General features: G+C 36.1%; 1 protein-coding gene across 2 annotated transcripts; it reads left to right on the forward strand.

The window, feature by feature from the left end:
• On the forward strand, positions 1–27785 carry LOC131163079 (uncharacterized). Of its 2 annotated transcripts, none has more exons than XM_058119786.1 (5): positions 1–313; positions 1788–2195; positions 25751–25782; positions 25885–26853; positions 27115–27785. In XM_058119786.1, the coding sequence occupies exons 2-4, from the start codon at positions 1874–1876 to the stop codon at positions 26839–26841; spliced, it is 1311 nt and encodes a 436-aa protein (XP_057975769.1). In that variant the 5' UTR covers positions 1–313; positions 1788–1873; the 3' UTR covers positions 26842–26853; positions 27115–27785. The 2 variants fall into 2 exon arrangements, with proteins under 2 accessions (XP_057975769.1, XP_057975767.1); XM_058119784.1 differs by having other exon boundaries at positions 20–313; positions 25885–26860.
• Positions 27786–27915: the final 130 nt, after the last annotated feature.

A 27915-nucleotide genomic window follows, 5' to 3' on the forward strand; every position in this document is an offset into this window, starting at 1 on the left:
ATACTACGTGGCACAAGTCCCCATGCGTGTCATCCACCCCCGTCTTTCCCTTCCCTTTCTTTTCTTTCCCCTTCGTCTTCTCCCACTCGGTCATCTCCTGCCGCGAAAATCAACACCCTCCTCACCCCCACCTCGCCGACGAGCTATGTGAACAACTGTTTCCACGCCTCCTCCCCCGCTCCCGCTCCCGCTCCCGCTCCCTCTCCCACTCCCACTCCCTGCCCCTCTCCTATCGGCGGTGATGGCGACGAAGAGCCTGCTCTCCCGGTCTTTCTCCACCTCTCTCTGAAGCGGTGACTGATTCTCTGAAATGGTGAGAGCGGTTCTGCGTTCTGTTGCGTAAGAGCTCTGTGTGGTTTGTTTATTGATTCTGTTTATGCATGCTTGTTTGATTTCATTCCGAGTTGAAAATCGTAGAAATGGAGGCCCGCCGAGTGAAAACCCTAGTTGATTTCTGTGCGAGAGTGAAGGATTTCCCCGTATTTTATTTTCATGTAGTTTTCGATTTGTTTTCGGTTTCAGTGGTTTCGTAACTTTCGTTCTTGTAATATTAGGGATCTCTCTATTTTTTTTTTGTTTTTAATTTTATTTTCGAGGGCGATGCGATTTCTTTTATTATGTTCCTGGATGTGTTATTACTTTTCCGTGCCGTAAATGCTTATGTGCTTCTCTTTTGAAAAGAATGTATATATATGAAATTGCTTTTTGGCATGTGCTTTGGAATACGGTTGGATTTGATTCTTGATTCAGAGGCAGTCGATGTTACCCTTGTATGTAGATTTTACTTTTTCCAGTGACGGAGCGCATTTTGCGCAGCTGTTTCATTGTGTTTTGTTTTACTTACTAATATTAGGAAGAACTTCTGTCCCTTTTCTCTTTTCTTGAATCTGTTGGTCCGGAAACAGTTTGATATATTTAAGAGAATGTAATCCAGACTTTTTAGTTATTACTTTTATCCTAGGTGGTTATTTAATATTCCCTTTCTCTGGTTTGGACTTGTATGAGTAATTAAATGTGTTTTCACATCACTAGATTGTTCCTGTATTTGATTAGCTCAACTAAAACCATTAGATTGATCAACTGCAAAATTATTTGAATGTTACTTAACTCTTGATTATCATATCTATAATTATGATGAACATTTTTTCCAGTCTTTGTTTCTTTGATTTTCCTTTTGATGTTTGTATTTTTTTTAATAATGGTATAGAAATTAACATTCTAGTCTTGAGATTTCTTTGGTGTGTTATGTTGAAATAAACAGTCCAAAACAATTCCACATAAATGTCATGATGATTCGTTGGCTCTGTCTGTTAATTGCTTTCCTTCATAAGCTTGTGTTCTGGAACATGCCATCCTGTGTATTAATGGGCACAATTAAGTTGTTCTTATACTTTGGACCATTTTTTTTTTTTTTTGTCTCTGGAGTTTTGGAGCTACATATTTAATGATTTTTAGCTTGTGGGAGATAGACTTTGATTGTATTTATTGGCTTCTATATTTTCTTAGTCTTAGCTAAAAGTAGAGCACAATTCTTTGCGAAGTAGAGCACAATTCTTTGCGAAGCTTTGGCTTGCAGTAGGTTTTGATTTATAATTGTTTTAGTCATGGTTGCATGTTCTGAGATATCATCTTTCCCTTAAAAAGTAATAACAGGATGAAATTGTGAGGTTGGTTTCAGTTGTTTGTTTGCTAAGTTATTTCTATGAACTGAGTTGAGTTGACCAATGAATATCTGATGATTGCTTGCCTAAACTTTTATTTGTTGTTCCCTTTTTCCACTTGAGCAGGTAATTATTATTTCAATCACCACTTTGAGATAAGGCAAGAAACTGTGGAGAACCTTTGCAATAGACTTCAGCATATATGAGTGAGCATGGGCTCGGCTTGTTGTGTTGCTGCAAAGGACAGGACCTTATCCAACAGAACTGGAGGGGAAACTTTGCATAGGAATGTCATATATTCACCATCATGGAGCTTCCGATGGGATAATCAAGGGCGTGTTATTGGTGAAATTGAGGATCCTTCTTATCAGCTGTCTCATGGAATCAGTAGGCATGTGAGCATGGAGATGAAAGGTGAATCAGGATGTAACAATTCGGATGGGGGAAGCCCGTTGGAGATTCTTGGAACACCTGCATCTCAAAGGTCCCTTGCTCGCGAGGAAATGGTTATGAACGCAGCTACTCCTCCTTCAGGTAGAGCTCTACACATGGATTATGTTTGTGTTTTTCCGTCAATACCATTTTCTTGCATGTCTTGGTAAAATTTTTTGAGACAGAAACTTCAAACCTTTTTATGCTTGCATTCTATTATATCATTATAAGATTAAAAAATTTAGGTTAGTTTTCTTTATAACATTGTTTTCTGACTTGGAATTAAGAGATTGGAGTCAGTTTGTTTTACAAAGCCTGTAGTTTGCAGATAACTAATTAGATCCATGTCTACTTAGGATCATAAAGGCCAGATAAAAGAGGTTAGCATACTAATATAATTATCCCCTTCCTTTCTATTTATGAACTTGCATAATGGTTTACCACTTGGGCATCAATAGGGTCTCCTGCTAATGCTTTAAACTCCATCTAAATGCAGTATTGTAATATCTAAGGAGCCAAAAGAAAAAAAAAAAACTGCTGTACTAAGGATGAGATTAACTTCAAAATTCACAACATTACTTGGCGTGAATGTATACTTGACATTTTTTGGTATGCACGAAGTATTTTGTGTATAGTTTTGTATGTTTTTTTCTTTTGTTTTCCAATTAAAATTATATTTCACCCATTTTGATGGGGTTAGGGTGGAGGGATTGCACAATTAACTTGCCCAAAAGTGTTCCCAATTATTATAAGTTTGTCTTTTGGCTACAGTCATCTTTTTATATATGCTAGTTGGTGCACGTGCTTTGCACGAGGAGTAATTGTACATTTACAAATATTTAGATTTTAAACAAGTAATTTATTTTACAAGTTTTTTTTTTTTGCTTGTTAATTTGAAAGTAGGATACTCTATAACATTGATATTAAGCAAAAATTAATAGAAAAACAAAATGGACCACATGCATATGGAAACTGGGAGTTAACAACTCTTAGTAAGAGTTCATCAAATATATACAAGAAGCGTAATAAAAGTGACAGAGCTTGCTTTGGACAACAATAAACCCCTTGCAAATTCAACAAAAAGTTATATAAGGGTTGTAATAAAAGGATGAGAAAAGAAAAAGGCCTAGATAGACTCAAAGCATGGGAGGAAAGGTAAAGATGACATGCTCAACATGTTGGCTTAAAATTTAGCCCTCCTTTGGAACCATTTAAAAAAATTACTTGTTTTGAGAAATACCTGAAAGATAAGTACTTGTTAGGAAAAATATTGTTTGGTTTGCACTCAAAGAAGTACTTGTTGCAAAAGGTACTTTTCCAAAACTACCTTTTCTAGGCAAAAAATAAGTACTTTTTGAGAAGTAACTTGGGATTACTTATGACCACTTATAAGTGGTTATTGTACAGAGGTGGTGACAATTTTGTAATATTGAACACCTGGCATGACAGGAATTGTCCCTTCTCTCTCTCTCTCTCTCTCTCTCTCTCTCTCTCTCTCACCATGCTCCTAGAAGCCAAGGCTCCACGTTGCCTCCAACTCTGCAGAGGCTGCCTCTTCCACTGATGTCTCCTTCGCCCCCAACGGCCTCCACCACCTCCTCCGTCCCTGGTGGTCTCTGTTGCCTCCTCTGTCCCTGAAGGCATCCCCCGCCTCCTCCATACTTGACGGCCTATGCCTCCTCCATTGTCCTTGACAGCCTTCTCCTCATCATCCTCCTCCACTGCCAACTACACCTCAGCCATCACAACCATCTGTCGACACCACCTCCTCTTTCGCCCTTGTTGGCTTCCATGTAGACCTTCTCTTTGTCCTCCACCCTGATCTGTGCTGAATTTGGTCACTAGATTTTTTTTTTTTTTTTGATACAAACATATTTGTCAGTTTGCATAATTATTAAGTTAACTTAAAATAATAGTTGATGTGTGATTTTGCATGGTCAGGTCTAGGGGAGAGCAAAAGGGACCTTATTAGCTGGGAGGCTATTAGGAAACCCAAATTTGAAGGGTGACTGAGGCTTGGTAAAATGATTTACAAAAATATCTCCCTAAAAAGTAAATGGTTGTGCATGTTTCTTTGGAAGTAACTCCCAGTGGCACAAGACGGTCAAATTAATATGAGTTCCATTTAAATGGGTGGAAGACTAGAGGAAGTGGTATTCTTTCTCATACTTGGAGGTTTGTGTACTAGGTTGTGTGTGTAATCTTTCCTCTCACCTACATCAAAGTAGGCAATAGAAGCAGAGCTCGCTTTGGGAGGATGTTTGAGCGGGTGAGGTTCGTGTCCTTGGAAGTTTGTATTTAGCAGGTTGCGTGTCAATTTTTTCCTGTTACTTGCTTCAAAGTAGGCAATGGAAATAGAGTTTGTTTTGGGAGGATGTTTGGTTGGGTGAGGTTCCTGTGGAGCTGAAGGTGCCTTGATTGTTCAAGCTTTTCCTCGATTGTTCAAGCTTTATGCTCTTCAAAGTGCACCTATCAGCTCATTGTTTAGTTTCAGAAGAGGGAGGGGGGGTTCCTTTTGTGGGATTTCCTCTTTTTTAGGTATCTCAGAGGAAGAGAGAGAGAGAGGTTGAAGAGCTTACCACATTGCTTTTCATCTTGGACTGTTTTGTTCCTTCCAATAGGAAGGATGAGAGAGTTTTAGAGGTTGATTCCTCAGGGATGTTCTTCTCTAAATCATTCTTCTCACATCTCCTAAAGCTCCCTCTCCCTCCCTAATCCTTTCTCTTGTAGCCAAATCATTTGGAGGGCTAAAGTTCCTTTGAAGGCTTGGACCTTCATCTGGATTGTTTCGTTGGATGGGCTTAATATCCATGACATGTTCCAAACAAGAAGGCCCTACATGCATCTCAGTCCCAATATGTGCTGCATGTGTGCAAGTACAATTTAAAAAATGGTCAACACTTCATTGTAAAATGGCATAATTTCTTTAGAATACTCTATTTTCGTATCTTGGAGGAGCATGTGTGCTGCCCTGAAATGTGAGAGAGCTCTTGTTAGTGGATTAGGGTTCTGGTTCAAGCAGAAAAGGAAGCACACTCTGGAACAGGGCAGATTTTGCAATGACTTGGACTCTTTTGTTGGAAAGGAACATGAAGACTTCTATGGGACACTCATCTCGTCCACTTTTGGTATGGGACGCTTATATATATATATATTGTCTTCTTCTTGGATCCATTCTCTTGGTTTCTTTTGGGGTTCAATGCTGTCCGATCTTCACAGGGTTGAAGGGAAGCTCTTATGTAATCTTTTAACGTTTTCTGATTTTTATTCATTGTTTCATGTAGACATCTTCTCCTCAGTCTTCTTGTACTCTGATTTCATCATTAATAAATTTTTCTCCTATAAAAAAAGACTGTTAATTAAAATTTTAACATATAGTTATTGTTAGTCACATTTGATAATTACTGTTATAGTCACTGTTAATTTCTGAATAATATTAATTAATTTAATATGATTAACATTAAATAAAATTTTTAATTAACATAATATTCCCATTAACAAATATTAACATTTTAAATTTCATTATTGTTAATTACTTTTAATTTTATATGTTACATTTTTAATTAACTATTTTGTTAATCCATTATCATTGTCTAAAATTTTAATTAAAAACTTTGTTTAATTTGTTGATTATAAAATGTTTAAATTGTTCACTTAGAATTTCAATTAATTTGTTCTTTTGACTAAAGTGTTAAGTAACAAAAGAAAAATATTATTTAAAATTTTAATTAGAAAATACTTGACATGTTAGATGAAAATATAAGTTAATTATGTAAATATTATTCAAATTGTTAATTAGAAAATAATTGCAATTATAAGTAAAAATATTTGTTTATCTAATAATGTTATTTATATAATTTTATAATCATATGGTAATTCTGTTATTTGTTATGATATACTTATTATATGCTGAGATGGAATAATTGTTTTATTATAATAAATTCATACAGCTCTTATAGTAAAAGAAGCTATCTAGACGCCACTTATTCATGGGCACTTATGATTAGTACTCATTTTTACACACAGCCGAACATAATTTTGGCTTTCAACACTTTTCCAATTTCAGCACTTGTTATCAGTGCTTTTCCAATTAGTATTTTTTCCCCCCAAAAAAAGTGTTTTTCCGTTGGTAGTCTCAAAATGATACATTCTTCTACTTCCTTTTACTTTTTGGGCACTTTTTGGTTTATTCAAGAATCATAACAAGCATTTCTATAATCTAATCATGCAAAAATAATATTATATTAGAATATTAATTATACATTCTGAATTTTCAAATTCTAATGTACTTGAATAAAGAGGAAAATAGCTTTACAAAATATAAGAAAAATTTCTTGCGCAATGTTTTATGCGTGTACAAACACAAAAATAAAAAAAACAAGATTTAAATATAGAACAAAGAAAATAGATAACCTCCTTGTGAGTTTTTTCTTTTCTTTCCTTTTTTTTTTTTCAAAGTTTAGAATATCATTTGTTGGTTTAGCAAAATTACAATCTTGACCAAGATATCCTCAATGAGTTTGCTTTCATGTGAATTAATCCAACTGAATTCCTCTTCTTAAACTATTATACAAAATACTTATATTTCATTAATCCTCACAAAGTTATCCATACTATTGCTTCTTGTCCTGCACTTTTCCCATCATTGCATAAGCCCGTATCCAATTGTTCGTTTTTTTTAAGGCAATTGCAGCATCTTTTATTTGACCACTGAATATATCTTTGATCTCCATATCTAAAAGGAAACCCCTGAATTCAACACGACGCTCTTAAAATGAAATTTGCAATTGTAATTCCAATTATGTGAATTATATGTACAGTGATTAGTTTTTTGATTTAGTGAATAACCTTCATATACATTAAAAGAAATCCCCTTCCTGACCATATATGAAAAAAAAGAAGGGGAAAAGAACTTAATTTAATTATACTATACAATGATGCAAGCAAAAACCTATAACTAAACCTCATTTAACAAAATACGCATGTGTTCCATGTGCTGCATTAGAGGACGGTAACAGTCCATATCATTTTGGGATCAAGTGCAAGCAAAAGCTCGACCCATAGGCCCGTCTAGCATAGAGATGACATTGAAAGATTGAAAATCTAAAGAGAAATGTTGGAATTTGACAAATGGGGTCCTATAATATAGCAATGAGGAAATGTGAATTTTTTTTCTTTATAACATATAGCTCTGTTGTGAAAATGTCTTGTTTGGATTAAATGATTTTGTACAAAATCTTGTATCTTGAAGTATATTTGCCCTAAACCAAAAAGAAACACACACAAATCTCAAAATTACAGGAGACATTTGGTAAATTGGGTTTGAGGGGGGGAGGGGGTTTAGGATAATGGCATCATTCAAATTTATATTTTGAGCAATTTAAATTATTATTTTTTTTGAGCTTTTGGCCTAACATGTTCAAATTTTCTAAAATGCTTGATTTATGCAAGAAATTTGAAGGAAAATTTACTGAAATCAGAACTTGTGTTTGAATAGGATTGATGAAGTATTTAATTTCTTTGCGTGTTGTCCTTGTTCCAAATTGGCAGAGGGCTTCCTTAGGACAGCTGTGTGCTCTATAAACAATAAAATTTGAAGTGGTGAAATGTTGGATTATTTGGGAAGGCATGCTTGAATGAATTGTAAGGAAAGCCACACCATGTGAAGAAGAGAAGTTGAATTGAAATTGGAGAGTGAGGGAGAGATCAACAGTATGAAAGGTTTGGGAAAACTTAAAGAGTTTGCATCATTTAATTCTCGCAGAGAAAATGAAGCAATTAGAAATTTGGAAGAAATTAGGAAATCACTTACAAAGAGAATTTAAGTTAAACAAAGAATTGATAAGAGTAAAATTGGTGTTTGAAAAGTTGTTCACAAAGGTCTGCCAAAAAAAAGTTCTTATGCTTTATAGTTTTTATACATAATTATGAATAAAGTTACCTTAATATGTTAAAAACCTGGGCCTCTCCACAGCTCGGTGGCTTGAGAGGCTTTTAGAGGAAAAGGAAATTATTTGAGCTCTTGAGAGTTGCAACAGGAATAAAGGGCTCAGTCCAGATGGCTTTAATATGGCTTTCTTCCGAAGATACTGAGATTTTCTCCAGCAGGACATTATTGTGGTTTTCGAAGACTTCCATAGAACTGACAATTTTATGTCCAGTATCAACTCAACGTTATCTCCTTGATTCTTACGAAACTGGGGGGCTTGCGATATCAAAGATTTTTGCCTGATCAGCTTGGTTGGCAGCTTATACAAAATCCTATCCATTGTCCTGGCAGCCAGGCTCAAACATGCAATCTTGGAAGTCGTCGGAGGCACCAGCATGCCTTCATTGTAAGTAGGCAAATCATGGGTGCTTCTGTGGTAGCCAATGAAGTTGTTGATGCCTACATCAAGGATGAGAAAAGAGAAGTGGTTTGCAAGCTGGATATGGAGAAGGCTTTTGACCACGTTAAGTGGAGTTTTCTGCTGTACATTCTTGGAAGAATGGGTTTTGGGGAATCTTGGTGCAGATGGATCTGGCATGTATATCAACACCATTTTTTTCGGTTCTGATTAATGGCTGCCCTATTGCTTTCTTCAGATCATCTTAGGGTCGAAGGCAAGGTGACCTCTTCCCCCCTTAAGTTTATCATGGTCATGGAAGTGCCAAGTCTTATAATAACTAGTGCAAATGAAGGCTGCCTTCTAAAGGGTCTTAGCATTGGAAGGAACAATGATTCTATGGGAATTACCCACCTCCTTTTTGCAGATGGCACTATTGTTTGTTGTGAAGATGAGCTGGTCCTCTACATGCAGGTTGGTTGTAAACTCAGTGCTTTCCCTATCACTTGTTTCGGCCTCCCTTTGGGATTAGAGTTTAAGGGCGAGGGTATTTGGGATCCCATTGTTGATGAGTTTGAAAAGACGCTCGCTGGTTGGAAAATGAGCTTTTGTCAAAAGGTGGCATACTCACTCTCATTAAAGGTTCTCTGTTCAATCTGCCAATTTACTTCGTCTCCTTTCCTTATCCCTAGTGGAATGGCGAAGAGATTAGAGGGTATCCAAGAAAGATTCCTTTGGGGGGCTCATATATCATCTTGTTAAAGGGGGAATGGTTAAACAACCTTTACAAAAGGGTGGCCTTGGCCTCAGATCCCTCATTATCTTAATAAGTCCCTTTTGAGGAAATGGCTTTGGAGATTCACGACTCAGAAAAAAATTCACCTTTGGAGGGATGTCATTGCGTCAAGTATGGTCTTTATCATATTGGTTGGACCTCTAAAATTTTAAAGGAAGCTCATGGTCCATGTGTTTGGAGATATACCAGAAGGGGATGGGAGAATTTCTTCCCTCTTGTCTATTTTATGTGAGGAACGGAGCTGATGTTTTTTTCTGCATGATATTTAGTGTGGTAGTTCACAACTCAGCTGCTCTTTCCCCTCCATTTTCAGACTTGTGAGCAACAAAGATGCCCTTATTGGCACATTTGGATTTCACCGGTCAAGGGATTGTTTGGGATATTCTTTTGAATAGAAATGCTTTTGATTGAGAAGTTGATATTTTTATAGATTTTTTTTAGCAGTCTCTATAAGCCTTATTTTTAGGCCAGTTCCAATGTGCCCAAATGGGTTTTGAGGAAAGATGGGAACTTCACTCTCTGCTCTTTCTATAAAACCTTAGCTCCATGGCTAAGAGCAGCACTAACTTCCCTGGAAGTTGATTTGGAAAATGGCATCCCCTTCAAAGGTTGCCTTTTTCACATGGGAAGCTACTCTTGTCAATTGATGCTTTTTTATGCTTGGAGCAGGAGGAATTGGCTGATCATGTACTCCTGCAGTGTTCTTGGACTACGAATTGTGGAACTTAGCCATCTCCATTGTAAATCAGAAATGGATCATTGCAGCTACAGTGGGAAGTGAACTGTGAGCTTGGAATAGGATCAGATCTAATAGGAAGGGAGAAGAACTCTCTTCCTCATTCCCCTTGCTATTTTTTGGGCTGTGTGGAGAGAAAAGAATAGAAGAGTCTTTCAAGGAATTCTCTCTCCTATTTAGGCTGCTGTGGATCATTGGATTGCTATGATCATGGTTCGAAATCGCGGTTGCAGGTAACGTTGCGTAACGGTCACGGGTGTCGCGGGAGACGCGGGTGTTACATAACGGGAAGCGGGTGTAACGGTCGTGAATTTTTTTCACGCATGCACAACCATGCCAAAATTGAAAAATAAGCATGAAATCCATTAATGCATGATTTTTAATGAATTTTGAAGGCTTTCATTCAACCTACAAATGCTTTTTAATTGACATTATGATTTTTATGTTAATTTTAGTGCGCTGTTTACAATAAAAAAAGCATATTTTTTTATAGTTTACATTACTTTAATGAGTAAAAAGATGTAGAAATGTAAGAATCAATTAATTAAAGTCATAAAGTTACTAAAAATGAATCAATACTCAATAGACTCAATACTCAATATACACATTACACATACATGAATTTAAAAAGTGATTAATATCAAATATCAATAAATAGTTGAAAATACATGAATACAATATTACAAATTTATAACATAACACATGTCACCACCAAAAAGAATGACGTGGAGGTCTTCATAATTTGCATCTGTATCTTGAGATTGGGATGGGAAATTATCTCCCCATCCTTGTGGAAATACATAGTTGAATAAACCCAAGTTTGCGTCATTTCGTTGTTGCTCTTGAAAATGTACTGGTGATGAAAATTCTCCTGAATAATGTCCATAAGTTGGGGCAGGGGCTGGCTCTGGGTAGTGTGTAGAAGAAGACTCACTAGATCCTGAGATTCCTGATCTACTGGGATAAAAATGTGAGTCACGAGATGCATAATGTGGATATGCTGGATGAGATCCATATGATTGTGATGATGAACCATCTAAACCAAAGTCGCCAAAACTACGAACCACACCAAGTCATAATTTCAGGTATGTCATGTAGTCCATAAGGATCAGAAGGATATATATCCCTTGCAAATGATGTCCCTGTGTCATATCCATAATTATATTCTACTCTGCCGCCTCCACCACCACCATTGCCACCCCCCCAACCCCAGCTCCAGTACCACTGTTACCATCATCCTCACTTGGGTGGGCTCAAACCAAGATTGTCATTACTTTGTGTACGTTCAGGGCTTGAACTTGAATCATCATGCGCGTTTATTGGTGGTTGATCACCTCCTTCTGTAGTACCACCAACTTCTTCATTTAACTAATTTGAATTGTCCTGACCGTCGAGTAGTGGTGTCTCTCTCTCCTCTAACCATTGACTTAAAGGATCATCTTCTTCGAAAATGTAGTCCAAATTGATAGGATTGAAACCCTCTTCAATTTCTTGTAGGCTTCTTCTCATTGTACGTCTTAACTTTAACCTCATGTTGTAATGTACGAAAACAATTTTTTGTAGTCTTATGTACTTTAATCTATTTCTTGTTTTCGTAAGGATGAGGCTAAAGGTGCTCCAATTACGCTCACAGTTCGAAGTTGATGTGGTCTGGCTAAGAACTCTGATTGCTATTCTTTGGAGCTCAGGAGCACACAAGCCATAATGAATCCACCATTCAGCTGTATGAATAATTAAAAGAGTTTTATGTTAGTATAGCGTATATTTCAAAAGTCAAATTTAAACATAAAGAGAGAAAATAGAGTCATTCTCCATTATTTAGCTATATAGCCATATTTATCAGGATTTGTTTGTTTCACTGCCCTTTGAGCCAACGGGGTTCCAAAAATCTCATGCTTATCTCGATATAGCAACAACTAAAAAAGGATGATTTTGAAATATAATTAATTAATTAGATGTATTAATAATTATTCTTGAAAGTATTACAGAATACTAGAACAATTCATTATTCAATTTAATGGAACCAATACTTACTTGATTAATAGCCCGAATTTGAGTATCTATATCGGGTACCAACTTGGTTATCACTTTTTTAACCCCATCCATGACTTCTCTAGCAACTTCAGGAGAGGGTGGGGCACCATAAAGAAATTGTGGGTTCAAAAAATACCCTACAATTAAATTTAGAAACATATTAATCAATAGTTTTGTAATGCAACTATACATAATTTAAAAGTTAAAATAATAAGAAATTGTATTTGGTTTACACTTACCAGCAGCGTGCAAATCTTGGTGCAACTGAAAATTCCACCGGTTGTCAATAATTTTCCAATAGTCTTTGTAAAATCGGAAATCTTTTTGAATGACCAACTTCGCCCTATCAATTGCCTCGTATATGAAGCCCATGGTTGGTTTTTCATCACCATCAACCAATTTAAGAACTTTCACTAAGGGTTCTTGCACTTTAATTATATCAAAGGCCTTTTGTCAAAACTCTTTGCCTAAGATAATTTTCTTTGAATCATATGCTGGGTCTGATTTTGCCATCCCAAACCTTGAGTTTTTCCAAGCATCAGATGTAAACATTTCCCTTAGTGCTTGTTTATGCCTGACAATAGTCTCCAAAGTAATGAAATTTGTGGCAAATCGAGTGATGGCAGGGCGAAGTAACTCTCTATTATTTGTGAATTTCTTCATGAAATTCACTGTCCATGTGTGGTTGTAAATAAATGAGGTTATTGTTCTTGCATCTTCTAAGACCTTCTTCAAGTTACTTTTCTTACCAATATCTTCAAGAATAAGATCTATGCAATGAGCTGCACATGCTGTCTAATAGAGATTGGGCCTCTTCTGCATTAATAATTTTCCTCTTGCCTTCATTGCAGCTTCATAATCAATCACTACTTGGACAACATTTTCCTCTTCAACTTCTTCAACCACCTCGTCCATTAATCTGAAAAGAAATTATAGATTCAATAATTACTACTATTTAATTAAAAACATGCAAGTTCATAATACTATTTGCATATACAATTAAAATTAGAAAATTACCTGAAATAATATTTAGCTGTTCTGTTTGGCACATCAGAGGCATCAACTGATTTATGAAACACGGTGCCTCTATCGCAATAAACTAAAAAGTTTATAATGTGTTTTCTAGTTGGTCCTGACCAACCATCACAGATAAGGGTTACACCTCTTTCCTTCCAAATTCCAGCAAAAGAAGCTATATAATTTTTCATTTTCTTGATACTCTTGCTCCAAATAAATTTCAGATATCTTATAGGGTGATGGACCCTTCACCCCCTTTCCAACTTTTGCAGCAATCTCAAGCATAGGCTGCATAAATGGAGAGTTAGCTACATTCGCTGGAATCCGATTATAAATTAGGAATTTTCCATCTGCTTTTCCTAATTTATTTCTTAAACCTTTCAGTAACTTTGTGTTGATTTTTGGTTGTTTCGCACTCTTGCTTCTTTCTAAAATAGGATCCATTGCCTTTAGTCTAGTTTTAGGGGCATCAAGATTGATCCATTGTCGTCCACTACCTCCAGCTTCTCGACCACTATAAGATCGAGCTCCTGCTCTATTGAAACCATTGGTAGCACCACTACCAAAGCCACCTCCCTCTTCATAAATATTACCCCCTCTCGATGTTCTTGCTTGAAATCTTTGTCTCTCTTCCCATTATTGTTGTGATCGTATACTTTCTTGTCGAGCAAATATCATACTTTCTTCTTCCAAGTCTTCTTCATCGCTCAAATTCTCAAAATCTCCTCTAATTTGGGCTTCTGCTTCTTTTTACCTTTTTTGTTTATCTCTTTTCTTCTCAGCATACTGTTGTAGATGTTTTATCATTTGTTCTCTGACTTGTGTGGTCACATTTGAGCATCAAGCTACTTGACCTTTTTTATGTGCCAAGTGTTGTTTCAAGCGTGTAATGCCCCCTTTAATTATCTTCCCACATAACTTACACATAATAACATGTCTATTACCGTCCACCGCAGTACTAAATGCCATCCAATATCCTCACTAGGTAAGTTCTCATTTCCTCTATCACGTGACATATTGATAGACTTAATTTGATGATCTCTACACAAAACATAGAGAAAATACAAAGTTACAACCTTTCTAAAAAAAATGACAGGAATAATATTATAATTAGTAATTTAGTAAATATTAAATAATAAGTACTAAATAGTCCTAATTTTAAATACTTATTACGTAAAAATAAAATATAATATTTAATTAAAAATAATAAGTAATGTTTAATTTATTTTTATATTTAAATAAGCAAAATTATAAAATATTAGATATTTTATTACAAAAAAATATATTCCTTTATCTTTAAAAAGATATTTTCATTATTTTTATAACTTGATTTTATTTTCATTTATAACTATAAGAAATTAACATTGTAATTTTAAAGGTGGAAAAGACTTGCTCTACTTTCATATACATCACAGCATCACTAATAGAGATCCATACAGTACAAATTGACTATTTAATTTTTTAAGCATTTTCTCAGTTTATGGATTAAAATAAAATTTTTCTACAAATTCCAGTAGTAAACTAGTAATTAGTAAAAATCTGAATTATTAATATATTAACTATTAGGTTAAAATTTTTTTTATTAAGTTATCAATTTTTACTTTATTTGATAACTAAAAACAAAAAATAGAATGTAACGATTTATTTTACGTAATTTTAAATTTAAGGTCAAAATGATGTTTTAAAACTTAAAAAATATTTATAAATAGGAAATATGTGATGAAATTAAATTTTCCTAATTGCCTTTCAAAAAATATAAGACAATTAAAATATTTATAAATTAAGAAAATTTTATTTTACATCATTATTATTGTTTTCTAATTTTTTACTCTTTTAAATTACTCTTTTTTTTTTAATTCAATTTAACAAACATAATTTACAACAAATTATAATTAGAAAAAAAAACATAATAAAAAGTTTAAGATGTGGGTGTTGAGTGTTGACTGAAATTTTAAAGCTTATCTCATACGCTGAGATTAATTTTTTACACTATTAAATTACTCTTTTTTTTTAATTCAATTTAACAAACATAATTTACAATAAATTATAAATAAAAAAAAAAATAATAATAAAAAGTTTAAGATGTGGCCATGTGGGTGTTGAGTGTTACTGAAATTTTAAAGCTTATCTCATACGCTGCGATGAGCATAGGCTAGAAAGTCTGAGACTCTGAGTGAGACTGAGAGAGGGGAGGCGACTTGGAGGACTGGAGGAGCCTCGAAGCTTCGTGCGACAACTGGCGGAGGGCTGGTTGGTGGCAGCGAGTGCGACGACTGGCGGAGGCTGCCGAAGGGCTATCGATGATTCCAAGCTCCGTGCGACGACTGGCAGAGGGCTGGCTAGGTGGCGAGTGCGACGACTTGCGGATGAAGTTGCCTTCGGCTACTCTCAAGCTTCGAAGAACTTAGTTAGGATCAGGATTTAGGAAGGCTAGACGAATGCTGCGAAGATGAGTAGATCAGCTCAAGCTTCGAAGGAGTGAAGGCGTGAAGCCTTCTTATAGCTTCAACGGTTCGGCCAACAAAACTTTAAGGTAAGTTTTTTTGCTCTTTGAATATTAGATTTATGTAGATTGAATGGCAGATGGGTGCTTGGGACTCGAGAAAGGGGGAAAGGAGCGCAGCGCAACAGAAAGGAGATTCTGTAAGTTGTCGGCATGTAACGGATCGTTACGGAGTGTAACATAGGGGTAACGGCCGTTACGGCTGTGAATTTTTTCCGAACCGCATTATCGGCCCGTATCAGTTTCGGAGCCCTTGATTTACGTTACGTATCGGCTGTTACGCTACGTAACGGCCGTTATTTAAAACCATCGCTATGATCATTAGTTGGCATTCTTGGATAGTTGAAAGGGACCCCTTTGTAATCCTTAATTTTCTTGATACTTTTCAGTAAGGGGTGTTTCTTTCTTGTTGTTCCTTTGTATTTGGGTGGCATCCCCTTGATGCCTTTATTATATAATTTCTCTGTGCTGATAAAAAAATATATATATTTGTACTCTGATAGAGATTCATCCTAGTTCAAAATAAGCTTATTATGCCTTACATTGTTCTGAAGTTAAAGACTATTTATAAAATTTGATATGTCAGAAAAACATCTTTCAAAATTCACTCCAGGGGCTTTATTTTCCAATGGTTTGATGTGAGACTTCCATGTTTGGAGGTCTCAAGTTCAAACGTTGGGATGGTGGTGGCCATGGTTTTAAATAATTGCCGTTACGTAGCGGAAATTGAAGGTTCCGAAACCGATACGGGCCGATATTGCGAAGTGGGAAAACTTTACAGCCGTAACAGCCGTTACAATTACGTCACCGTAACGGCCATTACCCAACGTTACGATTCGTAATGATCCATTACACTGGCCGAGTGCCGACAGCTTGCCAGTATTCCTGAATCCCTAAAGTCAGGCTTTTTGTTGCTTTCCCCCTCTCCCAACCACCCATCCTTGGTAGATCTGCCATTCAATCTAACATTCAAAGAGGAAAATAAATATCGTACCTTGAACTTTTGTTGGATGAAGTTAAATAAGAAGGCTTCACTTCTTCAAAGCCTGAGAGTGAGATCAGATCTACTCATCTACACCCTCAAGCAGTCGCATTCGCAGCCTTGCAGGAGTTGCAAACTTGTAGCATCTTCGCGAGTCACCGGCAACAGCCCTGCAGCAGTTCCGCTGCCTCTGCGAGTCGCCGATAGCCCTTCAGCAACTCCCTCCGCTAGTCGTCGCCACTCGCCGCCGGCCTGCCCTTAGATTTCGGCTTCGGAACTTGGAGTCATCAGCTGTTCGTGCTTTGACTCCTTCGAGGCTCCTCTCTCGGTCTCCGACTCTTTGCTTAGCACTCCACTCAGGACTCAACTTCTCCACTCTCCAGCGTATGAGATAAGTTTTAAGAGTCAATCAGTCAAAACCCACTAGCCACTTCAACTTTTCATTATATTTTTATTTAAAAAAAATTATATTTTGTTGTAACTGTAACTTGCATCATGTATGTTAAATTGAATTAAAAAAAAGTAATTTAATAGAGTAAAAAATTAGAAATCAATAATAATCACATGTCAAATCAATTTTTGTTAATTTATGTATATTTTAATTGTCTCATTTTTTTGAAAAGTAATTATGAAAATCTAGTTCCATCACATATTTCTTTTTTTTTTTTAATATTTTTTAAGTTTTAAAACATCATTTTGACCTTAAATTTGAAATTAGGTATAAAAAAAAAATCTTTACATGATTGATTTTTTGTTTTTAGTTATCAAATAAAGTGAAAATTGATAACTTAATAAACATAATTTTAACTTAATAGTTAATACATTAATAATTCTAATTTTTACCACTAGAATTTCTAGAAAAAATTTATTTTAATCCATATACTGAGAAAATGCTTAAAAAGTTAAATAGTCAATTTGTATTGTATGGATCTCTATTAGTGATGTCTATGAAAGTAGAGCAAAAGTCTTTTTCACCTTAAAATTATGTGTAATGTGTATATTGAGTATTGAGTCCATCGACTCATTTTTAGTAACTTTATGTCTTTAATTGATTGATCCTTCATTTTAACTACATTTCTACATCTTTTTACTTATTAAAGTAATGTAAACTGTAAAAAAATTTGCGTTTTTTTTTTTTGTAAACAGCGCACTAAAATTAATATAAAAATCATAATGCCTATTAAAAAGCATTTGTAGGGTGAATGAAAGCCTTCAAAATTCATTAAAAATCATGTATTTATGGATTTCATGCGTATTTTTTTATTTTGGCATGGTTGTGCATGCGTGAAAAAAATTCACTACCGTTACACCCGCTTCCCATTATGTAACACCCGTGTCCTGCGACACCTGTGACCGTTACGCGACGTTACCCGCTACCACGATTTCGAACCATGGTGGTGGCTGGTGGGTAAGGGTTAGGAAAGGACATGTCCATGTGGTGTAGCATTGAGCCCTGGTTCCATGGGCCACCCAATGAACTGTAAAAGTCATTGAATAAAAAATTAACCTGACGATAAAATTACCTCATTTTTTTGTGGTTTTTCTCACCTATTCTAGGATGTAATTTCTCTCTCTTTCAATATATCTTATTTTCCTTTTTGATAAAAGGAAAACATTAAAATTGCTTCATTCACATAATAAGATAATTTTGTTTCGGGAAAATAATGCTATAGGAGCACCACTCGTGAACTTTAGATGCGTATATTGCTATAGCTTTAGAAATTAAGATTTTAATTTTCATTTTGAGAAATTCTGGTCATTGTATAGGGTTAGTTAATTAGGGTTTTTTTTTTGTGTAGTTTAAGTATTTTTGGGGCTATTTTGTAATTATTTTTATTTTAATTGTAATTTTGAGTGTATAAGAACTTTGCTTGTGTTAGCAACTTAGCATTGGGGTTGTTTTGGGGTTATTTATAAATTATTTTCATTTTAGTTGTAATTTTGGGTGTATAAGATTTTTCTCATGTTAGCAACTTAGCATTGGTCAGTAATCAAAATTTGAAATTTGGAATTGCTTCCTGGTTTTCCTCTATCTGCCTCCCTCATCTCTTCTCCTCCTCCTCCTCCTCTCCTTTTCTTCCTTCGCTTTCTTTTTCTCTCTGTTTCTGTTTCTATTCGCTGCTCTGTCTCTAATATCTGCTCTTTCTTGCTGTATCACTCGTCGCCCATCCTTATTTTATTTTATTTTTTTCTCTTCTTGTCTCTGTTTCTCTCCCATAATGCCTCTCTTTTTGTTTCTCTCACTGTTCTACATTAATTTGGTATTCAAGCAAACTTTGGTTCATCCAGTCTTCCTCTGTAAGTCATCCACCACCATTCTTGTACTTTGATCTCCTACATTCATTCTCCAAGAATCACCCAAAATTTGAACCACAGATACAAAGCAAGAGCAATTACTTCCAATTTCTGTCAACATTATGCTTTAAATCAGAGAATTCCAACGACTGCTGCCAATCCTTTCAGTTTCCCACCTTGCCTGAGTTATTTTGGCAGAGTCACCACCATCAGACTCACCCCACCACAAACTACAAGAAGCTGGGAGAGTTGTTGAACAACCACAAGTGGCAATACATGCCACCTGTGTGCCAGCAAGGCATGTGAAACACTGTCAATGCCTCCTACATCTTTCAGAATTGCGAGAAATTGATTTCAGCCACCACCATTTGAATTTTTTGTGATATTTTGTCTTTCCTTTGAGATATGTTGACGTATACTACAGAATCTTGGACCTTTAATGCACTTTCAGTGTTTTGAACGTCTGCTAATGTTCAGATTGAGGCCCAGTCGAAATATTTTGAGTTTTACTAGGGCAAATTTGTTTTCCTTACAAGTTTTTGATGTTGATCTTAAGAAATCCAACTTCGAGTTTATTTTGGCGGATAAATTCAGCATATCAGCTCCATATTAAGACTTCATTGCTGCAACTTTGGATTCTTTTTCTTTTTGGGAGCATCTTGGAGAAAGGAAATATTTGAAAAAATTGCTTATTACAAACTTGCGTTACTTGGACTCTGGAGTAATTGATTTGATGGTACTTATCTAATTGGTACTTGTCTGAATTTGCATCAGCCCCTATTTGTTCTTCGGTTGGGGTAAAATGATGAGTCTATTCCACATATCTAGGATCTAAATCCTACCTAGTTGTCAATTCTTAACAATTTGTACAACCTAGGAATCTTCCTGATTTTGGAAGTTGTTCAAGCCCCCATTTTTACATAGATTGGTTGGATGACATTGATAATTATTTTAATTTGTATGGATTGTGTGATGACAAGAGTAATTTGGCTTCAAATCTATTGGATTTGCAAAGCAATATTGACAAAATTGCTGGAGAACCACTGGTGTTACCCTATGATTTGAAATGAGATATATTTTTAAGAGAAATATGCCTGATGTTCTGATATGGAGCAATTAGTGGACCAGCTGTGTAAGCTTAGACAACTTTCTTCTAGTGTCACTAATTATTTCCTTAAATTTAGTGGCCTCAAGTATTAGTGTGTTCTTAGCGTGTCACCTAGAGTGGTGATTGTGTTCAATGAAGGATTGAGAGATGAAAATAGAAAGCATGTATTTTCTGAAGCTAAAAGCACCCCACTACTCCATGTGAGGCTTAGAACATGACTTTGAAGGCTGAGAGACTTCTCTAGCTACCCTCCCATAAAATCAATTATATTGTTAAAAGAGTTATCAGCCTAGATCAGTGTTCTATTGTTAATAGAGTTTCATCAGCCTAGATTGGTGTTTTAAAAGGTGAAGGCGTACCTTGAGGCGAAGCCTCAAGGTGTTAAGGCGTAAGCCTTTTGGGAATTTAATTTTTTATTAAAAATATACAAACAAATTATAAATATTAAACTTTATTTAAATTTTATTAAAAAAAATTCATTATATAGTTTTAAACCCTAAACAACTTAAAGTGGGGCTAAAGCATGGTTATTAAAATTGCGATCTGGATTGTAGGATCGTACGATTCTATGATCCAAATTCACCCAAACGATCCAAGTTGCTACAAAAATCGGAATCAATTAGAATTGTGGTAGAATCATAAAAGAATCGGAATCGCAAGTAGAACCGTACATATCCCAGCCTGTTACCTGGATTGGGATTTTTTTTTTTCCATTTTGGGCTTCAATAATGTGGCCCAATACATGTTTTTATTCGCCCAAAGATCTCAAAAGGTTTATATTGGGTCCTAAGTCTTCTAGAACTGGTGCAAAATGGCTCCCGGCCTCCCATCAATGATCAAATTCAGCAAAATCTGCACCTGACTTCCCTGGAGTTCGACACCTCAGTCCCCTACTCATTGAAATTCAGCAACCCATTACCTGAATCTCTCCTGTTAGACAATCAGAGATCCCTCCATCTAGTGACGGGTGTTTGATCAGCAGCAGTTAGCAGTCCTGTTTGATCAACAGTTCTTTGATGCTCATCAACCAGAGTTCCTTGGGTTTGACAAAAACTCTGCCCTCAGTCCTCTTCCTTCTTGGTGTTCGACAAGAACACGTCAGTCCTATTCAACACAGAGTTCTTGTTTGATCAGCAGCAGCCAAGAGAAGAGCCAAGGCAGCAGGCCCAGCAGAGCTGGAGAGGTATGCTTTGAAACAGATTTTTTGCTTCTTGAAAAGACTCAATCGTGAGCATTGTTTTTCTCCTTCCTCTTCTCCTTTTCTTGCTCTTCTTCTTTTTCTTACTTTTATTGCTTGAACTTTTTATTATATTTTTAACTCCTTATACTTAGTTACTAACCAAATTTTTAATCTTAAAGACTTCTCATAAAGTTCCACATATATAATTTTTTAATATTTATTTTACATTGAAAATAGAATCTTACAATTCTCGATCCTATTCTACAATTCGATCCTGCAGACCCCTCCAACGATCCCACTTAGAATCCTGATTCTAACAACCTTGGGCTAAAGCCAGAACTTCAAGTTCAGATCCCAATACATGTGTGCTTTTCTTGGTTACACACACAGATATATATATATATAAATTCCACAGCAGATCCCAGTCCCACATCTCTCCAGTCTTGTCTCTCTTGACTCTCGTCTCTCAGCATCTCTCAAATCTTCTCTCTCTCTCTCTCTCTTGCTTCTAAGAGATCCCATGGTCGCTTTTTGCTGAACAATCTCCAAATGCAATGGGAGAGAGGTCATGCAGTGGAAGATAGGTCATCAAACAGTCGTTGCTACTCATGGAATGAGAGAAGACTCTTTGAAGATTTGGAGGTGGTGTGAAGTACTTCAAGTGTTAAGGATCTATCAGGTCCTTGACTTGAAGAGATATCACCCAAGAAGATAAAGTTGTTATAGCAGGATGATTTGGAGTCGATTGATAATCTGAAACATTGTTGAAGGTCGTGAGATAGGATCGTTTGTTATTGGAGGCTTTGTGATTTGAAGAATCTCAAGGAACGAATGAGCAAGAGCCCTTTTATTTTACATTCTGTACACAATTTATAATGTGTCCACACCTCTGGTAAAGGCGTAAAAGGTGTGCTTTTTGGCTCGAAGCATATGTCCGGTGTAAGAAGGTGCACGCCTTTGGGGGATTTTTGCCTTTATAATTGTGCCTTGGTGCGTCTTGGGTAGAAAAAGCATTGAGGCGCGCCCTAATAACGCCTTTTAAAACACTGGCCTAGATCAATATCTCAGTGGTCACGAGGTAGTTGTAGACCCCAAGAAACTCAAATTGTTGAGGGTAAACAATCAAATATTGGAAGTTCTTGTGCAAATTGTTGTGTAATTGAGTCTCATGACTACATAAATTATTTGCATATTATTACTGCCCGATTTTTTGAATCTTCATTGGACACGAGTCATTCATCTTCTTACTAGAGTAGGGCGTGGGACTTGCCTTTAGAGACCCTAAACACTGTTGCTGCTTCCAGGCCAAAAATGGACATGGATTTTGTCACCAAAGTTGGTTGTTGAAATGAACTTCAAGATGAGTTGGCAGCTGCTAGGACAGATAGGTTTGTTAATGACCCTACTCTTCCACAGTTTTCCGTTTCTATCTCATAGAATGAGCAACAATTAGTTGCTCCAGAGTTTGTTGAAATTCTTTAATCATGTAACTAATATTGTTGAAAATCCTCTTGAGATGATTTTTCTTCCATCTGGTGAATATTTGCATTTTTTATCCCTCGCATCTTTTCTTTAACCAAATCTAGTGAAACATTGTCCACCTTTCCAGAATATGGACCAATATACCGAATGCATATTTGCTTGAGCTGCCAATAGATTTGGATATTAATTGATTTCTTGTTTTGAGGACTTATTATTTTATCAGAGGACATTGGGACCTCATGCTACTCACAGTTGGAGGAGTTTTAGATACTTACCTTTGGTGATTGATAATGCATGTAGTTTGGGCTATCTCTTGAGTTTCTTATATGTTTGGCAGTTTGCCTGCTCATGGGGAATGCTACTGCACCATTTTAGAACTCTTTTAAGTTTTCTCTTTGATGGAGGGACCTGTGGAGAACTTTAGATGCTTATATTGCCATAGCTTTAGAAACTGGGATTTTTATTGTTAGTTTGGAATAGTCCTGGTTATTGTAGAAATTTAGTTAATTCAGTTTTTTTTTTTTTAAAAGTATTTTAAGTATTTTGTAACTATTTGTTTTATTTGTAATATTTGGTGCATAAGAACTTTGCCTGTCTGTTGTATTGAACAGTTATCATATTTTGAAATTCTGGACTGCTTCTTGGTTTCTCTTTACTGTTTTGCATAATCTTATATTCTTGTTCCCTTCATTGAAAATTCTTACATTGCCCCTAAGTATAATTTATGGGTCCACTGTCGACTCTACTGCGAATTTGCTTGCTTGGAAGCTTCTGAAATTAAAAGTTGATGATATCCAGATCCATTTTTCTTCATAGTTAAGAACCGTGTGCAGTGGGAAGGAGTTCTGACTTTCCATGTGTGCTGCAGATTTAGGGGCTGTTTGACATAACTTATGCATGCTAACTTCTACTAATGACGTCTACCCACAAATTTTATATTTTAGAAATCAGTTATAAATATCTTATTTTCTTAAAGTTAAAACAAGTCTCACTTATAACTTATAAGAAAGTAACTTTCTGAGACAGAAAAAGGGCAGCCTGGTGCACAAAGCACCCATATGCGGGGTTCGGGGAAGGGGTGGACTATGATGGGTCTATAAGTTACATGAATTATTTTCATAAATCATTCCAAGCACCCCCTTTGAATGGTTGAGTAGTACCATATTTGATATTCTGAATAGTACTCAAAGATTTAAAAACCAGAAATATGAATAGTGGAAGGATACTTTCTTTGAAGAATCTGAGTTAGGTATGTTTATCAATATTGGTTTTCACTCTTCTGCATTTGGGTTTTATAACTGAGCTTCCAATTGTATTACTTGCCAATTGAATGTGAGTAATGCTTTGTGCTTTGTGAATGTCTAATTGCTTGCAATTAAAAGAACTGATACATATTTTGCTTTGTAGCTGTTGGCTCCTCTGATGTTCGGACTGTATCAAAGGCTCAAGTTAAATTCTGATTTTAGTGTATAGGCTTCATGTTATTTTCATGCAACGGTGATTTGTGATGTTTTTGTTTACATAAGGCGGCCTCTTAATGCCCGGATAAGGTTAAATTTTGCATTTTTTGTATGCTTTGGGTAAAGATTGTTTTTCTTCCTTGAGCCTTATGCTCATGGTGCTTTTAAGTGAGTGTGTTTTACTGATTTCTAGTATGATTGGAAAGCTTTGCTGTACTGATTTTTTCTTTGTTTTCTCAGTAGTTTTTGTGGCAGGTAGAAAGGCGCCTTATCCTTCTTTTCTCAGTCTTCCCCTTAATAAAATTCTTCTTCTGTCAAAGAAAGAAAATTACTCATTCCGTCCATTAGTTTTACGAAGTATCAGTTTATTCTCATTAAAGATTACATCAGGGCCATTTGAGAGGTTCAACTGGTAAAACCAACTTTACTAAAGTACAGATGGCAGCACAGATGAGAGTTTTATGTATTAATTAGACCTTTATTTTCAGACTTTGGTGAGCATTAATTAAGTAGATTGGTTTCTCCATCGGAGGAGAAGTTCTGAATGATGATTTTATAGTGTCTATTGAAGATTAACTGAGAACGTTGTTGTTACAGAGGGCTAAACTTTTGAAGGAATCATTTGAGGTTTGGTGAATCTTATGGTTTTAAAACTTCATTTGGATGAAGTAGCATGGATGCTTCAAAGGCTAGCAGTTTCTGTCAGAAGTGACACCTCTGCTATGTTTAAATTTACACGCATACTTTCACACAACCTGTGCCATGCACAGAAAACCTGTGCTGTGCACACTATTGAATTTATGAAACTAGTTTATAAAAATAGTAACACATAAGAGTTAAAGCAGGCTAGGTAAAATGGAGGATTGCTTTGGGCATGCTATGTGATTGTAGAAGATCTACAAGACCAGCCATGCTCTACAAATCAAAATATTGGACAACTAAGAAACAACATATTCAAGAAGTAAAGTTTTCCGAAATGCAAATGTTAAGGTCAATGAGTGGCATAACATTAAAGGATAAATTATGGAACGAACATATTCACAATAAGTTAGGTATAGCACCGTAGTAGAAAAGATAAGGGAGAGGCAAATTAGATGGTTTGGGTCATGTGAAACACAGGCCAAGTGGTGCACTAGTGAGAATTTTGTGGGTTATTGTTACTGGTATTAGAAGGGGTTTCTGTAGACTCAAAATTATGTGGAGTGAGATAGTGAGGAAGGATTTAGTAGCTCTTAAGCTAGCTGAAGAAAATGCCTTCGATCGTCTGAGTTAGTGGAAAATGATTCATGTAACTGACCCTACCTAGTGGGACTTAAGGCTGCTTGTTTTAATTTATAAAATAGTAGTGCGCAAATGAAGGTTTAAGTCATTGCAGTTGAGCACAGAACAGCTTTTTTAAAATCTTATATTACAAATTTTGTATTATTGAGTTTATAGACAATGATCATCATTAAGCCTCATGAAATTTATGTTATGATTTCTATTATTGCATGTTTCATTGGAAGTGTGTCTTATATATTTATTGAAGCCTATGTGCCCGTGTCCTATTTCCTAAGTGTTTTGAATTTTTATATCTCTGTATTATGCTTTTCTGGATATATTATAGTCTGGATGTAAAAGGATGCCTGGAAACTTCCCTGGGCACGTCTCCTAGCTGTAATTTGTTTTGTGAACTTTTGTAGTTTTTTTACTTGGATTGTTTTCTGCTTTTTGATCTCTTTGTGCATGTGTTTTGCAGATCTATCCATGGCAAATAATCATTCTGCAGAGGTGAGCTTTGAATCTTTTGGAATCAAACCTTATAAATAAGCTTTGGTTTTCTCTTAGTGATGATTAAACTTGTTTTCCTGTCTTGCTCTAATAATCTTTTAGGTAAAGAGTTCAACAGAATCTCCTGAAATCACTGGTTCATGTGCACGAAAGCTTTCTTTTTCTGTCCCTTCAACTTCATCTTTCTCAACACCAACAGACCCTTTGTCTGTCCAAACTGTTGCAATTCATGGATGCTCAACCCCATCAAGAAGGGCCCGCCGTTCTCCAGGACATCAGCTGCTAAGGCAGGTCTCAGATAGTCGAATATTAGGATTGAAATCACCTAATAACAACTCAATTTCTGAAGGAAGGCCGTCTTTTGTACTCTCCACTTGCAGCAACGACTTGAATACTGGATCTCATGGTGGGTCTTCAGATGGTTGGTCAATGCGCACATTCTCTGAGCTTGTGGCCTCTTCTCAAAGAGAAAGGTGGTCTTTTGATAGTGAGTTTTTAGGCTCTGGCCGCAGTAAGATATGTGGATCTAGCAGCAGGTTTTCATATTCACCATCAACGGATCTGCAAATGTGTGGGGCTTGCTCAAAGATCTTGACTGAGAGACCAGAGAAAATTATTGCCACTAATGAGCTCTCAGTGGTTGCTGTGCTGGTGTGTGGGCATGTTTACCATGCTGATTGCCTGGAGACAATGACGTTAGAGGCCAATAGGTATGACCCAGCCTGCCCAATTTGTATGGTTGGGGAAAAGCAAGCCATGAGGATGTCTAGAAAAGCGTTGAGAGGTGAAGTAGAGATGAAGGGGAGAAACAATAAAATATCCAGAAACCGAGTTGTAGATAGTTATCTTGATGGTGATTATGAGGTTTCTGACTATAGAAAGGCTACTGATCGAGAAGGAAGGGTTCCCAGAATGGAACCTTGTTCCAGCACAAGGGGTTCCTTTGTGAAGCCATTCTTGAAGCGGCACTTTTCACTTGGATCTAAACGGACTAAACCCCTTTCAGAGAATGATACCTCTAGGAAGAAGGGGTTCTGGGCAAGGTACCGGAAGGATTGATCTTTTGGTGGGGTAAGAGGTGAACACCTTGTACCTGTTCTCTTTTAGGAGGCAAGCTGTTTTAAGTAATTTTGTTTTTGTAATCCAATGTTTGGGGAACATTGGAATGGAATGGATTGGGAATGAAATGGGAATAAAAAATTATATGACAAATATGTAAAATTATAAGGAAATTTCATTCCATTTCATTCCGTTCTTGTTAACCATGCAAATGATAAATATATTCACTAGCAATGTCCTAATATTTTTATCTAACTGTGAATTTTTTCCCAGAAATGCCGGGGATATGGTACTCTTTTTGATGTCAGAAAGTTACCGGGTATTGCTCAGCTGGAGTTAGCATCTTACTCCTGGAATTTCAGCCTCATTGATAATGTAGATCCCATGGATGTTTGCCTCATAATGCCCTATTGACACGGAAGAATGTAATGCACGGTTGCACTACCTTTGGATGTTTTTGTTGTTAGGTGGTGCAGATTGGAGCAACTTCCATTTTAGCCATGGGAAGAAAAGGATTGCAAAGCTTGAAACATGAGGTTGAAGTTGGGAGAAACGGCCTTTTGAAACTTCTATATGTATTTTTCTTGTGATCAATTGAGTAGATATTAGTATCTTGTTGTGATAATAACTAGGGGGGGCACCAGTAGGTGATATGATGGAAATGACATCATTGTATGCATTGTATGAATTTTTTAAATGATTTTTTTTTTCACAGGTTTCTCAGGCAGCTATCCTTCACATCTCCCCCCTACCCGCTCCTGTCTCTCTCATCCAGCCCTTTTTTATGTTTGAGGGGAGCTAGTTTTTAAAGAATACTACTATTCTGATGGATTGTAATAAGTATAACAGGAACATGTATTTGAAATGGATGCGAATCCAACTACCCATTTTGCGTGGAAGCCATTTGAACTGGGAAGATATTTATGACACATTACCATGTTTAATGATCTGTGTCTAGGTCTGAGAGTTGCATTATTAGCACGGTAGTATATTATTCTTGTTGAGCCTGCAGGCTAAAGATACATTGCAATGTCCGTAATATTGTAGGTTGTGCTGGACAATTTTCTTCCTAAT

The sequence above is a fragment of the Malania oleifera genome, chromosome 8 (genome assembly GCF_029873635.1).
Source record: "Malania oleifera isolate guangnan ecotype guangnan chromosome 8, ASM2987363v1, whole genome shotgun sequence".
Taxonomy (NCBI): Eukaryota; Viridiplantae; Streptophyta; class Magnoliopsida; order Santalales; family Ximeniaceae; genus Malania; species Malania oleifera.

Coding starts and splice junctions, on each gene's coding strand:
- LOC131163079 (XM_058119786.1), top strand. CDS start 1,874: ATGGGCTCGGCTTGTTGTGTTGCTGCAAAGGACAGGACCTTATCCAAC. Junction 2,196..25,750: donor CGCAGCTACTCCTCCTTCAG/GTAGAGCTCTAC, acceptor TGTGTTTTGCAG/ATCTATCCATGGCAAATAAT. Junction 25,783..25,884: donor CAAATAATCATTCTGCAGAG/GTGAGCTTTGAA, acceptor ATAATCTTTTAG/GTAAAGAGTTCAACAGAATC.